The sequence below is a fragment of the Aphelocoma coerulescens genome, chromosome 17 (genome assembly GCF_041296385.1).
Source record: "Aphelocoma coerulescens isolate FSJ_1873_10779 chromosome 17, UR_Acoe_1.0, whole genome shotgun sequence".
Lineage (NCBI taxonomy): Eukaryota > Metazoa > Chordata > Aves > Passeriformes > Corvidae > Aphelocoma > Aphelocoma coerulescens.
The window spans coordinates 1,332,074-1,349,901 of NC_091030.1; the positions used below are offsets into that span (position 1 = coordinate 1,332,074).

General features: G+C 46.2%; 1 protein-coding gene across 3 annotated transcripts in view; it reads left to right on the plus strand.

The window, feature by feature from the left end:
* The window catches only part of PNPLA7 (patatin like phospholipase domain containing 7), a 117,653-nt gene that overhangs the window by 19,933 nt on the left and 79,892 nt on the right, over positions 1-17,828 (plus strand). For all 3 annotated transcript variants that reach the window (XM_069032100.1, XM_069032101.1, XM_069032102.1), the window contains 6 exons: positions 685-785; positions 1,778-1,924; positions 6,187-6,264; positions 7,075-7,280; positions 12,427-12,558; positions 13,977-14,100. In XM_069032100.1, the coding sequence (XP_068888201.1) occupies positions 685-785; positions 1,778-1,924; positions 6,187-6,264; positions 7,075-7,280; positions 12,427-12,558; positions 13,977-14,100 (788 nt within the window). The remainder of the gene's footprint in view (positions 1-684; positions 786-1,777; positions 1,925-6,186; positions 6,265-7,074; positions 7,281-12,426; positions 12,559-13,976; positions 14,101-17,828) is intronic.

Consider the following 17,828-nt stretch of genomic DNA (forward strand, 5'->3'; position numbering starts at 1 on the left):
CCATCCCAGCAGTGTGTGGGACACCGTGTGTTCATCACACAGGATCCATCCCTCTCCTTCCCCACCGCCTCCTGTGCTCTTGACTCAGCGGCTCCGCGTGCAGCTCGTCCTGCCGGCTCCTTCCTCGCTCCCGTTTGAGCAGCAAGACGGTTTAATTAATCACTGTGTGGGCACCACGGCTGAGGGGAAGGCTTCTGCTTTGAATAGCAGTTGAGTAGACAGAAGCTTTCATTCTTAGAATGCCTCCTCGTTCTCTTCTCCCCGGGTTTTTGAGGTGCAGGGCTGGGGAGGAGATGCTTTCCCTGCCTGCAGGGCCAAAATCAGAGTGTTTGGGTTGCACCTGAGAAATGCGTGTTCAGACTGAGAGGGCACTTGGTGACCCTGGGCTTTGGGGGGCAGGGAGATGGACAGGGAGTCAGATCAGCCCATATGGAGCTGCTCTTTCTCCAGTAAACCTTCGAATAATGATTGTATTCTGTACAAGAGTGGCTGTGGGAATTCTGGGATGTGTTGTAGACCTGACTTCAGACAGGAAGATTTAAGGTTCTGGGAAAGGAGCTGGGACATCAACAGGAATATGAAGATGCCACTTGCTGAAGTTGCTGCATTCAGTGTGTTACCTGCTGTTTCTGAGAAACTGCACTACAGGAGGTGCTCAAACCAAGCTTTGTGCATTGCTTGCAGACAGTTCCAGCGGTGCCAAGTCTGACATGGACATGGCCTACGAGAGGGCCAGGGTGCACCTCGTCCCTGAGGACGCCGCGGGCAGCCCCACCGTGGCCAAGGTGGGTCTGCTCATCCCCTGAGAGTCCAGCCTGCTTCCTGCCCTGTGCTTCCTTACTGCATTCTGCTCAGAGGCATTTAAATTTCTTCCTTCCTTCGAAACACTGCCCTTGCAGCTCTGTCCGAGTTGGGATATTTGGATTTGCAGAATCCTCAGATGGTTTGGGTTGGGAGAGACCTTTGAAGCCCAACTGGTCCAACCCCCCTGCCATGGCCATGAGCAGGGAGACCTTCCTCTAGACCATCCAACCTGGCCTTGAACGTTTTTTGTATTACTGTTTTTTTAACTTACAGTTGTTTTAGTAGATTTTAGTGGCTGTCAAGTTGTTTTACTGCACATCTTGAAATTCTGTGGAGGTTCCCTTGGTGAGCAATGGGAAACCACTGCTGCAGCTTTTCGTGTATTTTCTTCCCCTGACTCATGAAATGGATTATTTGGATTTGTCAGACCATGCTTTATTTGTGAGAGGTACTTTACAGCAAGGAATTAAAAACTTGTATCAGTTGTAGGCTTCCAGTCATTATTTATAAATCTGTTTTTATTTTTGTGGTCTGCTTTTTACAAATACTGACCTGGCAGTTGAGCCCAAAACCACTCTTGAATTATAAAACTGTAACCCAAAATCTGGAATGAAACTGTTGCTCACTGTGACCTTGACAGACATTTTATCTCTTCCTCCATCTTTGTGTACAGGGTTGATGAAGTTTGAGTTCCATCAAGCTGGCAGAGGCCCAGTTTATGGAAAGTCTCTTATTCTTCCCTTTCACAAGCTTTGATGAGTAACTTTGTTTGATTTGAGTGTCAGGCTGTGCAGAAAAGTACAGGGATAATGAAGTTAGCAAGCTGTTGTTTTTTTGGAAACTTAGATTTCTTTTTTGCAGACCACCAGTTGTGGTGCATAGAGAATGCAAATGGTAAAGGCAAATTTTGGCCAGGTAGGTGCCAATTTTGATGTTTAAAAACTAATCCTTGATGTGTTTGTTCTCTTTGCAGTCGATATTGAAAAAGACAGTGACAGTGACAGAAACTCCTTCAGCAGTTTTCCATTACAGTGCTGTGCAGGATTCCTGTAACAGCAAACACATTGATGCCATCGTGGAAGCAGCAAAGAAAGACCTCTCAACCTTGATGAAACTTGATGTGAGTTATTGCAAAGGGAACTGGCTTCGGTTCTGCTTTTCATCTCATTCTGCCAGGAACTGAAAAGTGGATTTGTCTCCTCAGTGCACTGGAGATGGGCTGGATGTTTTATTCAGTAGGCTGTTGGAGTCATTAGAAGGGCTGAAATAAATTTGAATTATTCTGTCATTTCCACAAGCCACGCCGGGATGCAGCGCACGAATCTCCCCCGTGTGTGTGCGGAGTTAGCCCTGGGCCTGTGCAATTCCTGCCACCTCATTCTGTGCCCCTGCTGAGTGGGGGAAGCTACCTAAAGGCTCAGGTGGTTGCTGAACCCATTAATCCTGGTGGCACTGCATCCCAGGGCGTTGTTTGGGTTTGGAATTGTGTCCCTGGACTTGCCCAGTGGCACTGGGAGCAGCTCCCAGCTGGGTCCTGTGCCCGTGGCAGGGGCTGTGCCCGATCCTTCCTGAGCTCAACCCCTGCTGAGCCCCTTGGTGTTGTAAGAAGGATTGAAAATTTATGCTTTCGTCATTCCAGCTGCATTTCATTACAGAGGTGTGTCTGCTCATGTGGATAATCAGACAATTTGGGAAAGCTCTGCATCTGTCTCAGCCTTGGTTTGTTCCAGCCTGCACTGCAATGATTCCAGTCTGCTGGTGCTGCCAGAGGCTGGGCACAGCTGCTGCACCTCCTCCCCTGCCTTCAGAGCTGTCACCAGACCACACTTGCTAAAACTTGAAAGATTTTACTTTTGGATTTTAGCATTTCCTCCTGACTTCCAAAATTATTCCCCTTGCAGCTTCAAAATCCTTGTCAGGGTCTTTCAGCTCCCAGTTGTGAGGCTCGAGGTGCCTGTTCCATGTCACCACTGATCTGAGGTCTCTTAGTCTGCAGGAGCCTTACCTGTCTCATTATGTTAATTTTCAGGTTTTTTCAGGCATTTATATCCTCATGAAAGGCTACAGACTATCTTAGAAGAAATTCTTGCTGCAAAAGGAGTAAAGTAGGACTAGGTACCTTCATCTGTTCTGTTCTTGATCCAACTTTCAGATCATAAGCAAAGATTCCAAGGTTGCTGAAGCTCCTGATTTACAGCACTTTTAGTCTAGAATAAGTTTCTCAGTAATTAACAAGTAGCAGTTTAGAGATAATTGCAACAGTATCCTTGCAAGGAAGTGCCTGAGGCACTGTTTGTAAGGTGAAGATCAAAATAATGGTGAAGTAAGGTAGGATTTTCAAGCACCTTAGTTTTTCACAAGCAAATCAGAATCTGGTGGGATGTAGCCAAATGCCAGAAATGTCATTGAAAGCTCAATTTTTTTTTTTTTCCATGTAGGAATAGCAAAAGTTGATTATTCTACAGGCAATGCAAGAAGAATCTTACTGTGTACAAAATATTTGTGTTCAATGCTGCTTACATGAAAGAAAATTAATTCTTGTAAGCTCTTCTCTTGAAAAAAAATGAGATTTTTCTTTCTTAGCTGGATGGAAGCATTTTAAGTTGTCATTTTTCAGAGCAGCCAATCAGAATGAATAAAATAAAGATGTTTTAATGACAGGTGGTAGGTTTGGGGTTTGTTGGTTGTTGGTTTTTTTTCTCCTGTGACAGAGAGGGAGAGGTGTAAATGTCTCTAGGAGAGAGTCATTATTTCAAATAGCCTTTAGGTATCTGACTTCAGAATTCAATTTCCTTTTTTAAATTTTGTTTTAAGTAACATGAATTCCTTGGATCTGTGTCATGAATGGTTTTCAATCTCATACCATTTTTGTGTGTTTTCAGCTTTATCTGCAGTTATGATGGGAGGGTTAAGCAGTGTTGCAGGGCATCTCTTCTGTGTGAGTTATAAGGGAATTTCCTTTGACAAAATAATTATTTGTCCCAGCTAATTATTGCTTTATTTAAATTGTTTATACTTGGTTTGTGTTTTCACTTCTGTACTGTAAACCCCTGCTAATTTGTTACCCAGAAATAACCTCTGTTGCTTCTTATATTTGTTATTGTAACCAAATTTGTTGGGTTTCCTGCTGCAATCATTTGTTACAGTCATGGACAGAAAGAAACTTGCTGGGAAATGGAGTTTCTTGGGGTAATGAGTTCTTTTTCTAAAAGCTCGTGGCTGGCAGGGATCAGTGCAGGTTTTTAGCCTAAACCCTGTACCTGTGCAATGCTGAATTTGGGTTTGCTGGTCTCACCCATTGGAGAGAGACAGGATGGATTTTATTTGTCAGCTCTTTTCTTGCTTGATGGGGCAGTAATAGCACAGCAAAGGAGGATACCAAGGTCTGCTTGGAGGTCACTCAGTCCCTGCTCACGCCTGAGGCAGAATCAGATATTGCTAAGTCATTTCTGGCAGGTTTTTGGCTAAGCTGTTCTCAAAGATCTCCAATGATGAGGCTTTCACAGCTCTGAGTACAATCTATCCCAATACTTAAGTAGTCTTAGACACAAAGAAAATCTTTGCAGCAATTTTTCTTGGAGCTAATGCAGCCTGGAAATGCTCTTGATAAGTAGAGCTCGTGGGGGAGCTTGTATTCCCCTACTGAGAGGTGCTTTCAGAGTTACAACTTTGGCTTTAAGAATAGATAATGCTATACAACCATAAATGTCTAAATATAGAAAAAACATTATAAAAATTAGTTGAGTTGCTATTGCTGAACTGAAATATTTTGACAGGTGCTTGTCAGGTTCTCTGCATTGGATATGTTCCCATGAAACAGATTGGCTTTAATAAAACTATTTTTGATGAAAATATGTTCTTTTTATCAGCAGTAGGTGTAAAGAATAATTGTGATTATTTCACTTGCATTATTTTTTTTCAACCCAAAATGGAAAAATTCCAGCCTGGCAGAACAATTACTCTGGTGGAGTGTTTACATCTCTGCTGTGCTGGTTTCCTGCTGGAATGGGGTTAATGACTGGGGTCCCACTCTGCTCTGCTCTTGTGCTGAATTGGTTCTTCCTGTGAGTGCAGCTTTCAGTGCTTCTGCCTCTGGGGCAGAGCCTGGGCACAGCCAAGTACCCAGGGAAGCTGTGAGAGCTGGGACTGTGCTGCCTCTCCTCAGCCCAGCAGATGAACTCATAACTGAGCTTTGTTTTCTGCCCCAGCCCATTGAGGGGTGGTGATAAAATGTTGAACTTCTGAAGATTTATAAGAAGAGGAGAGGAGCTGTGTGCATGGAGTAACCGGACAAGGGGGAATGGCCTTAAGCTGAAGGAGGGCAGGCTTACATTAGATATTAGGAAGAAATTCTTCATTTGAAGCATGGTGAGGCCCTGGCACAGGGTGCCCAGAGCAGCTGTGGCTGCCCCTGGATCCCTGGCAGTGCCCAAGGCCAGGCTGGATGGGGCTTGGAGCAGCCTGGAACAGTGGAAGGTGTCCCTGCCTGGAGTGGATGAGTTTTATGGTCCATTTGAAACCAAACCAGTCTGTGACGCTGTGGTTTGCTGGTTTGGGTGAAAGTTGTACCAAAGCAAAGGTGGCCAGAAGCGTTAGGGTTTGATCCTGATTGCTCATGGGACCCCAAATTGGGGGGGCAGTTCTTTGGGATGGAAAGAAAAGTCTGTCCATGCCTGTTTGGTTGTCTGTTATGCACTCAGGGTTATGGTGGTGAAAGCCATGTATGGATTAAAGGAATTTTTAGGCTCAGCCAGCTCAGCTCCTTGACGTTGCAGGGGATTGGGATCCAAAGTGAGGGTGGCTTTTGGGAAGACCCTTTCCTGCTATGTGCTTTTCAGTTTAAGAGGAAAATTCCCACTTTTCTCTGCCTGAGCACAGGAGTTCATGAGCTTGGGGAAGCTTTTGTTGTACAGAGTGTATAAAAATGCTCTGCAGGTACAGCACAGCTGAGCTCTGTGCCCAGGGCTGGGCTGGGACAAAACCAGTGCTGGATCATCTTGTTCAGTTACTCCATGATGTAGAGAGTCTCCTCTGGTTTCACCTTCCTTTCGGAATAACTTCATGTTTCATGACTTTCATATCAGCTGGTACAGGTCTCTTATCATAATAGACCTTTAAAGAGTCTGGGTGAAAATTGGCAAATAAAAAGTCTTTAAGAATCCAAGTGTGATCAGTTAAAATGGATCAAACCTTTCTTTCTCTTTTGGCAGAAATGTCTGTTGGGTAGAGAAATATAAAAATAGATGCCATCTTTTAAAGAGATTCAAGTAACATAGTCTTAACTGTTATTCTTACTTGCTTTGTTTGGGTGCTTCCTCACATTCTGGGCCTTTAGCTGTGCACAGAGCAGTAAATTGTACCTCACATTCCTTTCTCCTCCAGAATCCTGCGTTGCTGAACGGCAAAGTGACGCTGCATCAGGTCACTGCTGGCACTGTGCTGTCCAGGCAGGGAGATCAGGTGAGTCTGGCTCAGTCTGTGCCCCCCTCCAGGAGGTGTTTATACACATTGATGGGAAATCAAACATTCCCACCTGTCCCCTCCCAAGCCATCTCTCCTGGAGGGGAAACACCCCCAGCTCTGGGCCTTCCTGCACACAGGGCTGGTGCTGCAGCCAGACCCAGAGTGGGAATCTGGTGCCTCTGTGTTACCAGCTCTGATGAAGCTCGTGGGGAGTGTCCCACCTGCATCCTTCCTCACGAGCTGTGGGGACTGGGAAGTCTCTTCTCACACCCTGCACTTTGGGTTTTTGTGATGTCACTCAGTTGCAGTAAAGCCCTCACACAAAACCAATCCAGCATTATTCGTTTATAGCAAAGTGTGTTTAGGATATAACAAGCTTCGTTTATAATAATCCTGTGTAGGTAGAGGAGCTTAAGCAAAGCAGGTGATGGGCAGGTCCAGTGCCAGTGCTGGGTTCTGCTCTGCTGACCTGCCATGCCCCTCATCCTGCTGCTGTGATTCCCCATGATCTCCTCCACTCCCAATTCTGTTATTCCTTGATATCTCAAAGATGCAGCCTTCATTTTTCATAACCACCCAAAGGAAACACATCTTTCAATATTGTGCCTGCTTAGTTTTAAATATTCATAACCTGCTTTTAATAATTCACTGTTGTGTCTTATTTTACCTCCTAATTGTTCAAAACCTATAGGGAGCTTTCTGGGAAACAGATCGGTCATGATAGTGCTGTCACTGGGATAATTGCTTTTAAAATCTTGGGGGATTTTTATTGAGCTCTTTTTTTTTTTTTTCTCCCATTTGCTCCAGGATGTCAATGTTTGCTTTGTGGTCTCGGGGATGCTTCATGTGTACCAGAGGAAGATTGACTCTGAGGAGGACACCTGCCTCTTCATCACCCACCCCGGGGAGCTCGTGGGGCAGCTTGCTGTCCTCACTGGGGAGCCGCTGATCTTCACCATCAAGGCCAACAGAGACTGCAGCTTCCTCTCCATCTCCAAGTCCCATTTCTATGAGTGAGTTCTGCCACAAAAACCCCAAATCAATGTATATTTTCTAAGTTTTTTTTAGAATTTTTGGATTATTCTTTTGAACAAAGGACCAGGGCAGTGACTGTCCCACTGTGTTGGGTGCTGGTGGGACCACTCGTCAAATCCTGGGTTTACTCTCACAGCAAGAAAGACATTGAGGGGCTGGAGCATGTCCAGGGAAGGGAACAGAGCTGGGGAAGGGGCTGGAGCCCCAGGAGAGGCTGAGGGAGCTGGGAAAGGGGCTCAGCCTGGAGCAAAGGAGGTTCAGGGGGGACCTTGTGGCTCTGCACAAGTCCCTGACAGGAGGGGGCAGCCGGGGGGGTCGGGCTCTGCTGCCAGGGAACAGGGACAGGAGGAGAGGAAACAGCCAGAGGAGGTTCAGGTTGGATTTTGGGGAAAGTTTCTTCCCTGAAAGGGTGGTCAGACATCTGAACAGGCTGCTCAGGCAGTGGTGGTGTCACTGTCCCTGGAGGCATTCAAAAAACATGTGAACACCTAAGATATGCCTGAGATGTGGCACTTCATGATATGGTTTAGTGGCCCTGAGGGTATTCAGTTAAAGCTTGGACTTGATCTTGGAGGTCTTTTCCAGCTGTAATGATTCCATGATTTTAAATCCAAGTGTTGGATGTCTGTGCTGCTGCAGGTGCATCCCACAGCAAGCCCCTCACTTTCTGGGGTGGGTTTAGGTGCCTGGATGAGCTGTGGCCCATTTATCAGGTGATTTAACTCCAGCAAGAAGCAGTTCGGGGAACGTGGGAATATTAAATAGTGACATCTTTGTTCAAGGCCTATAGAGCACTTAACCCAGTGGGGTGGGAATTATGGCCCAAGAATCATATACTTCATAATCCAGATAAGAAAGTCTGCCCAGAGCCTGCACTTCATGGGTTAATTGCTGTTTTGCCAGGCCCTTTTCTTGGATTCATTATTCCTTTTTGCTGGAAAACCTCCCCAGTTCTGTTCCCAGGGTGCTGAGTGTGTTGTGAGTGATCAGTCTGGCTGTAACTGTGGGTTTTTAATGCTCATTAATAGAACAGGTTAAAGAATAATTCCCCTGTGCAAGAGAGGTTCTTTTCTGGACCTTGGATGAATGCTTAAAGGGGAATATAGGTAATTAAAAATCCAGTGTGATGACTGTGGTTAGCCTTGTTGCCAATAATAATGATTAATGCCCTTGATTTATTCTGTGATCTTGTAATTTAGAGTTACAATTAGTTCACTCACATAATTTGTGTCTAATGCACAATTTCCTTTCATAAACTCTTTTTCCAGCTTCTGGAATGTGCCAGGAGCTACATGGAGGACTGCTGGGGGGTTGTTGTGTTTTCTGGGCCGCTGTGATGTTGTCCATCTCTGCACACTTCCTGCTTTCTAAATAACTGCAGCTGTTTGTATTCCCAATCAGCCCTACCCCACAATCCTTACTGTGGGGTTTTGGTTTTCCCACCTGGGGCAGGAGGCTGTGGAACTGAACCTGCTGTGCTCAGCAGGTGCTTGTTGATGAGCTGTGTTTTTCCCAGGTTTGTGAGGTGGTTGTCAGCTCTTTGGCTTGATTTCCCAGAGATGCTTCCCACTTGTGCCATTCCATGTGGTACCTGGCTAGTTCTTCTAAACAGCTGCTTTTTCTCTCTGTCTTTTCCTGCTGTTGTTTTCCTACTTGTTTCTGACTTCAAATTTCATTATGTTGTCTCAGTCAGCCAGGCAGATTTTACCTTTTCCTCCTTTTTTTTTTTTTCCCCTTGTTTTTTTGATACTCAGGGCTGGATTCTCTCTCATTTACTGAAGCTCATTTTCCTGAGATTTCTCTTCTCTCTCAAGAACTGAATTACCTCTTGTTTATTCCAGGTTACCTTTCTGCTTCCATTAACCCCTTGCCATTCAGGGATCAGGACCTATCAATGTATCACCTCATCATCATTTTTGGGTCCTTTCCAAATCTTTTTTTTTTCTCCTTTCAAGCCTCTTATCTGTTCTCTCCATTTTACAAGCTCTGTCATATTCCAGCATTTCATCTTCACAATTTGTCCTGAACCACAGGCTTTATGGCACTTCTGACTCCTGTGCCCATACTTAAAAGTGACATTGGAGAAAGGCTTTGAAAAGCATCACATTTATTCTAGTTGGTTCATTTTTGCTTTGAACTCTGTGAGAAAGAAAAACTTGTTAATAAAATAAGATGCAGTTCTATTTTCCATTTTTATGGAAATTCTGTGCTCATAGTCCCACAATGCTCGGCTTTCTCCTTTGCCTGGAATCTCAGAGGAATAGTTTTTGTCTTAATTTGTGTATTTTTCTGTTAGCTTACAGACTGGTGAAATTTGACAAGAACTCCTATTCTCTGAAATTTCGTTCTTCCTTTCTTGTCACATGTGTTTCCTCTTTTCCTCTGTGCTGCCCTGGAACACTGGCTGTGGTTTTTCTCAGTAATTAATGAGAGGGTGAAGCAGAAAGCACATGGTCAATGGTTGCCATGAGGCAAAGAGCCTGGCGTGGAGAATTGAGTGTTGGGTGTTGGATTAAATCCTTCCCACTGAAACTTCAGGGCAGGAGCCTTTTTAGTGGTGTTTCCATGAGTAAATTACTGTCTGTAGATGCAGTGTGCAAGTCCAGGGGTGGCACAAGCTGAAGGTGAGGTGAATCCAGGGGTAATTCCATGGGATGTGCCTGCAGTGCTTTGGGAGCTGCCACTCTTGGCATGCAGCTCCTGGTAAACAGGAATCAAGTTGTCACCAGGATCTCCTGGAGGAATAAATTCAGGATCTGTGCTACCAGTGGCTCTCTCACATCTTCTGCTTCAGTAAATTTCACAGTTTGGAGGCTTAATCATGTGCACTTGCCAGAGAAGCAGGAATGCTTTGATTTTTATTTGGTCTTGCCAGCTAAGCTGAAAATCCTGTTGCAACCACATCCCCAAGAATATCTGCAGAAGTTCCAGGCATTCACAGAAACCACTTAGCCCTTTCATTGTTACAGCTGGTGAGCTTTCTAGTAAAGAATCCTCAAAGTCCCTTCAGAAACCTCTGTAGTACAGAGCTTTGGATTTTAATTTTCCCAGTGCCAAGCATGTGCCAAGCAGAAGGATGTAAATGCCCACATGAGAGGAAGGAAACTGGACTGATAATGGGGGAAAAAACCTCTTTTCTCTTCTCTTCTCTTGCATAAGGGTGGGTCTTACCTGCTGTGTTAATTCTCTTGTAGAAGCTGCATGGCACTGAGGGACGTGAGAGAGCTGCAAGTGGAAATAAAAGAAGCCTGTTAGTAGTTTGCATTTTGAATGCATTAAGTATTAAGATCTATATTGTGAGGGAGGAAAAGAGTAAATGGCTTTTATTGACAACAGCAGACAGCCTGTGTGGGAGGAGACTTTGAGGGCTAAGTAAGCAGGTGGAGTAAAACCAAAGAGCTAAACCATTCAGGAATTTTTAGGGGCTTTATTTAATTTTTGAATCAGCTGAGAAGGGGGGATAGGGCTGGGTAATTTCCATGTGTCTGTAGGTATCTTGGTCAGAATGGTGGGATGGCAGGGAAAATTCTGGGCAAGAGAAGAGGTCAGGAGAGAAAAGCTGTGCTGCTTTTTGGTAATGGTGTTTGCTGGCTGGACTTTGTGGGCAGCAGGGGAGGGGGATTGTGCCCCTCTGCCCCTGTGCTCAGGTGAGACCCCACCTGCAGAGCTGCCCCAGCCCCGGGGCCCAGCACAGGAAGGAGCTGGAGCTGCTGGAGAGAGGCCAGAGGAGGCTCCAGGGGGATCAGAGGGATGGAGCAGCTCTGCTGGGAGGAAAGGCTGGGAGAGCTGGGATTGTTCAGCCTGGAGAGGAGAAGCTTTGGGGTGACCTCAGTGTGGCCTTGCAGGGCCTGAAGGAGCTGCAGGAAAGATGGAGAGAGACAAATTTACAGGGTCTGGAGTGCCAGGACACAGGGAATGGCTTCCCAGTGCCAGAGGGCAGGGATAGATGGGACATTGGGAAGGAATTGTTCCCTGGGAGGGTGGGCAGGCCCTGGCACAGGGTGCCCAGAGCAGCTGGGGCTGCCCCTGGATCCCTGGCAGTGCCCAAGGCCAGGCTGGACACTGGGGCTTGGAGCAGCCTTGCATGAAAAGGTTTCATGCAACTCTCTCATCTTTCTGTGTGCACTTCTCATGCTGGGACTGCAGACAAGAATCTGCTTCTGTGTGAATTGTTATTTCTCTTGTGAAATAACCATTTTTTAGTAGTCTGCTCTTGATGCTGCACAGGAACAGGAAAGATAAGCTGCCTTTACAGGTACAGCAACCTGATGTGTGTGATCCATTCACTCCTGGGAGTGCTTCAGGAGGTATCTGAGTGCTCACTCCCTCAGTGACAGGGTGCAGTGATCTTCAGTCTAAAAAGAAGGAGAAATTAGACATCCCTGAACAATTCCCAGGTGTCTGTGAGAGTGATTTTTTTGCTAGGCCTTGCAGTCAGCATGGAGTTTGAGGTTGTCCTGGCAGAACCTCCTCAAAGTTTTTCAGTTTGAGGAACATATTGAATTACATGATGTCTTTATTATTAGAGACTTTTAAGCATGGCTAAAAACATTCAGTGTGAAGATTGGGAGCTTTATTAGGAGATATTTCAGTTCTTTGGGGTCTTTGCGACAGGGAAAAGGGAGTATTTGAAATGCAGAGCAGGTCTTTTATTTTTCAGAGCATCAGACTTTACATAAAAAAAGATTCTGATGTGATATGTGGGGGAAAGTGAGCACGAGCTAGAGACTGAGATGTGCAGAACAGCAGGGAGGCAAGATCCTGGGGACAGGATGAACATTTCCCTGAGTCATGAGAGACCTGTGTGAGGGGGAAATGAGGAGGGTGGCTCATACACAAGAGCTCATGTGGCTCCTGTCCATCCTGCTGCACTGGGAGAAGGGCCAGACAGCAGGACTGGCATCCTGCTTCTAGGACAGTGCCAGCTCTGAGTGCCATTTAATTTGGGCTGGGTTGGAAGCTGGGCAGCCCCGTGTTTTGTCAGAGAGCCCCTGGCGAGAGTGGTGGTGGCAGGAGTGGGGTGTGGCCTGGGAGTTTCTGCCCAGCTGCACTGGGATGTGGTGCCTGTGGGTACCTACTCCTGTTCTGGGAAGGGGGTTCAGTAACACTTCCCTTTTTCCTCAGGATTATGCGGGAGCAGCCCAGTGTGGTGCTGGGGGTGGCCCACACCGTTGTGAAGAGAATGTCCCCCTTTGTCAGGCAAATTGACTTCGCCCTGGACTGGATGGAGGTGGAGGCTGGACGAGCTGTGTACAGGTGAGATGTGGACAAAATTGTATGTTTGTTGACATTTTCCTGCTTCGTGAGCTGTGCTCCCTTGGGGATGTGTGGAATGAGAACCTCAGACTGTATTTATCAGCCATTCCATCGGGTTTCTCTGTTTGCCTGTTTTGAGATTATTTTCTTTCTGCAGTACCTTCAACATTGCCTCTTGTCTCCACGTGTTGCTAAATTATTTCATACTATTCCTCATCTTTTCTGTTGTCTTGGCGAGCTTTTAAAGTGACATAGTTGATTAAGACACAGTTCTGTGTTCTGGTGGTAGTTTCTGCATTGTTGAGGGCATGAACATCTATTGCTCAGAGGTTTTCAGCCTTTCTGAAATAAACAGCAAAACTCAAAGGTAATTCAGTTAGGCTTATTCAGTAGTAAATTAAAAATAGCCATTTTGTGTTTAAGGGGCAAAAGTTACCTTGGGAAAACTTAGTTTTATGGATATGTACTAGGATTCTATTGAGCTGTTATGTGGTTGTTGCAGTGGTGGGAGAGTAACAGTCTGATTTAGGACATGATCTGTATGATTGTAGTTTTTATAACCATACCTGCAGCACCAATGCTAATGGAAGTTTTGGGTTACTCTGTGCATCAAAGCATTCCCAGCTGTCAGTATCTTGTTAAAATCATCTGGAATTCCTTGCATTTGGTTGAGCTCCACCACCAGAAGTGTGGCATTCCAAGCAGCACTCCTAATTGTGCCAGCTGGGTAGAGCAAAATGTTCTTAGTAGACAAAGGTGTGTGCACCAGATCTGGAGCCACTTGGGGCTTTTTTCTCTTTGACCTGCAGAATTCCTCAGCACATCCATGTTGACCTTGCAATGGGAATGAGCTCCTGAGTAACCAGCAATGAGCCTGTGGTGTCCCCTGGGGCCTGCTCACACCCTGGTCATCCCCTTCCAGTGCTAACATGGAACCCCACACTGACAAAGGCTCATCCAGTGCCCCCCCTGCCATGGGCAGGGACACCTCCCATTGTCCCAGGCTGCTCCAAGCTGCAGTGTCCAGCCTGGCCTTGGACACTGCCAGGGATCATCCTGGGTCAGCCACAGCTGCTCTGGGCACCCTGTGCCAGGGCCTGCCCACCCTCCCAGGGAACAATTCCTTCCCAATATCCCATCTAAATCTACTCTCTTTGAGTTGGAAACCATTCCCCTTTTGTCCTATCACTCCTTATCTCAGTTAACTGCACAGCCTGTACATTTACACATTAAACCTACTTCGAGTCACCTTTAAGTGCCTGCTCCATTCCTCCTTTGCTCCTTAAGTGTCAATTAAACACTTTCCTGTGTCTTCCAAGCCAAGCAGGGAAAAATCACCAACTTATTCAAAGCCTCCAGAGTCGTTTGCTGAGCAGAGATGCTTCCTTAATGCTGGTTATTGATTCTTTTCCCTGCAGGCAGGGCGACAAGTCTGACTGCACGTACATCGTGCTGAACGGCCGCCTGCGCTCCGTGCTGCGCATGGACGACGGCAAGAAGCACCTGACCGGGGAGTACGGCCGGGGGGACCTCATTGGAGTGGTGAGAGGGGGTCAGAGTGACCTGTCCAGCTGGGAAACTGGGATTTACTCCACACCAAACACACACGGTCGTGCTCCCATCCCTTGTTTATCCTAAGGGCTTCCGAAGTTGAGAACGTGGCAAACTTCCCTTCTGCCTGGAAAGTTTTTGTAATGATTGGTGAATGGGGTTGTTAGGCTTGGTTTGAAAAGAAAGATAAACCCAAAAAAGGTCTCTACCAAATGAGCAGGTCCTGCCTGGTGCTCCTCTGGGCTATGGGTTACTTTCCTCCCCGTGACAGCAGTGCAGCCTGTTAGATCAGGGCTGGAGGAATTGTGGGAATGTGCACTAAATGGGGATTTGAATAAATTTAGTGCCATAGGAAGATTCAGTTTGGCTGAGCCCCCCCTGGAAGTGTCTAGTCCAGCCTCCTCAGAGTTAGCAGAGCTGACTTCAAAGCTTTGTCAGGTTTTTGAGGGAGTGTGTAATTACTATAGTTATTAAAGCAACTGTTCATTTCAAAATTGTAGTATTTATCCATGTTTAATTTCTCTCTTATGTTTTTTTTTTTTGTTTCTCAGACCTAGATAACAGCAGAAATAGGAGTCATAAATATGCGTGGCTTGTCTGATTTTTATATTTAAAATCAGAAGATTTCTGAAGTTCTGAGCTTGTTGTTCGGTCCCTGTTCTGCTTTCTGAGCTGAAAACTAAACACTGAACGTGCATCTGTTTATAGGCAGAATTAGCATAGCTCTGAAGCCAGAAAACATGTGAATTGGGATTAGTGCTATGGGAAGAAATCCTTTTTTGTAGGAGTGAAGGGGAAAGAGGAGTCCAAAGCTCCCTTTAGAGAGCTGATCCAAAATTGTTCCTGTGGAGTTCATGAGGCAGTTCTGGTGGTGCTCCCAGCATAGACAGAGCTGGGCTGGGCTGGTGCTTGCCCCATATTTGATAGTTCCATGTGCTCAGTATTTAAGGATCTCTTCCCACACTCAGTGCTGCTCTGGCTGAGGGGTTGTGTTGGCTTGGGATGGTGTTTGGAGAAGCAGGTCTGTGCTGGAATGTGCTAAAGCACACCCACAAGTTTTATTTGTTTTTTTCTTTCTTTGGGATACCTCATTAAAGGTAAAATGACATGGTTTGACAGGAACTAAAGCTGACATCTTTTGTGACTAATCACGATGGTGTGAGGCCTTTTGGTGTGTGAAGAAGGGTTTGTCAGTTTTGTCACATCCAGGCATTCTCCTGCTTTCCTCTGCCTGTGGTGATCTGCAGCTTTTCACTGTCAAGCTCCTGGAGTTTTGCAGCGCTCCCAGGTTAAAAACAGAGCTGTTCTACTTTCTGAAAGCAGTTTTGAGTGACAGGGCAGCATATGGTGCTCAGAGGGAGGTGAGGCCCTGGCACAGGGTGCCCAGAGCAGCTGGGGCTGCCCCTGGATCCCTGGCAGTGCCCAAGGCCAGGTTGGATGGGGCTTGGAGGAGCCTGGGACAGTGGAAGCTGTCCCTGCCCATGGCAGGGGTGGAATGGGATGAACTTTGAGGTCCCTTCCCACCCAATCTTTTTTACAATTCAGTGATTCTATGAAACAGTCCAAACTCCACCTCCCTGTGCAAGGACTGATGCTGGTTTGGGTGTAACATTCCAGGCTGGCCCAGCTGTTTATCTGGGGAGGAAGGAGGAGGTGGGTTTGGTGGCTGCACTGGGCTGTGTGTGCTGTAACAGTGCCACGTTTGCTGGTGAGTGCCCAGGCAGGGATATAGAAATACCCATGCAGTTTGTGCCTCAACCACAAGTCCCTGTTTTGGATCCATGTTATGACATGAATCACGTTGGAGACTTTAGTGACTCCATGGACGTTGTCATCTCCTTCCTGCCCACAGCTCCCAGCCCCACTGACTCACTCTGCCATTTGTTGAAAGTGTCTCCATGCTCTGGCTGCCTTTTGCAAACATGGGGGAGGATCTGTGAAGAATGCCAGCATTAATGCAGAGGCCATTAGCAAAATGGTATTTTTGCTTTTCAAAAGTTTTGTTTATCCCCTTCTGCAGAATCTGTTATAAACCTTTAAAAACCTGCTGAAGGGTTGGGGTTTTTTTCCCTGACATTAACATAATTGGGGTTCTGGGTGCTTGAAGGGAATGAAAGCAGCAGTTGGTGTTGGTAATTGGTTTTTTTGGAGCTGGTGGCTTGTTCCTCCCTGAACGCCTCCGAGACCCTCCCGTGTCATCCGTAATTGTGGGCACTTAGAAAACACAAGAGTCTTCAGTCGATGTTTTTTTGTTTACTGCCTTTATGTCAGAACTTTTAAAATGCCACGTGTCATTTGCATAAGAGATTAGGCTCTGCCATTCCTGCTTTCAGAAGAAAAGCAGTGCAAGATGAAGGGTTTCAGACAAGATGTTCATTTCCAAGCGTGTGCGTGCACTCCCCAGGCTCAACTTGTGGCTCGAACTGTTTTGTTCCCTGTACTGACTCAATGGCATCTGTTCCTGAGGTCTGTCGATGCAGGGGGAGAAGAACAGATTAGAAACTGAAGTTTCCTTCCCTGTGGAGTTCCTTGAAGAGCTGACAAGGACAGTTGTCAGGGGAAAAGGATCCTGACTCCCGGCGAGCCTTTATGGAGGGACAGTGGCTGCTGTTGGCCCTACTGATGGGCAACTCCAGGCAGTGCATCTGGTCAAAACTCAATGAAAAAATTTCCAAATAATTTTTAAAGAACAATGATGAATCTGATAAATAATTCCCTCCCTGTTGAAATACTGTTGATGTAAGCCTTGCTTTCCAGAGACTAAGATTTGACCTATTTAGGGGAAGTCTTTTAGTTTGGTGGTCCATTGCTATAGCTGCACTTATGGAAAAACGTTGAAATGTGAATTTTATCTACCAGCTAAAGGGTCACTTTTCTAGTATCACCTCTGCCATGCCCAGGTGATCCCAGAGAAGATCAGAGAAGCCAACCGTGTGTTGATAGCATGAAAAGGCTTCTCTTTACCAAGCTACTTGTTTAAAATGCTTATCTTATCTCTCTCTTCTAAATCTTATCTCTCACTTCTTTTCTTGATATTCCTGCTTTGGTTTTGATCTTGATTAACCACTGGAAATTGTAGCTTTTCCTCTTGTTCTCTTGCTCTCATTAGCACTTTGTTGTGGGTGAGAGAGGATTCCTTTTAATTTGCTTTTTGTGCCTATCAATAGCAGGTGCTGCCCAGGCTCTGACATTGTGTTGTCCCTGGCACTGCTGCTGGGACTGGGGCAATTATCCCGTGGTTTATTCCAAACTGCAGAATAGGTTGTCAGAACACAGGGTCACAACTCCAAGCATGTGTTCAGGTGGGTGTTCTTTGCTTTTTGCACTGCTGGGAGGACAGCAGTGGGTGAGGAGAAGGCAACAAACCCATCAGAGGCATCCCTCAGAATAATCTGCTGCTGAATTAAAGTTGTTTGTGCGCTGCCTGCGCCCTTCAAACACCTGCAGCTGGTGGAACCTTCAATGCAATGAGGTTTTTATGCAAGGCCACACTTTGTCTACCTTCAGTTCTGAAGGATGGCTGTGGTGTTGGGGAGATGACTGAATGCCAGGCAGGTCTCAGGGCCCTCAGCAACAGCTGTTAACTCCAAATATTTTCCAGAGCTGGGCTTTTAGGTGGTGTAGAGCTGGATTTACTGGCAACCCCCTCCCAGGACACTGTTGTGTGCAGGGTCTGACCCAAAACCAGTCAGCTTTCAAAAATACCTGCTGAGGGGGGA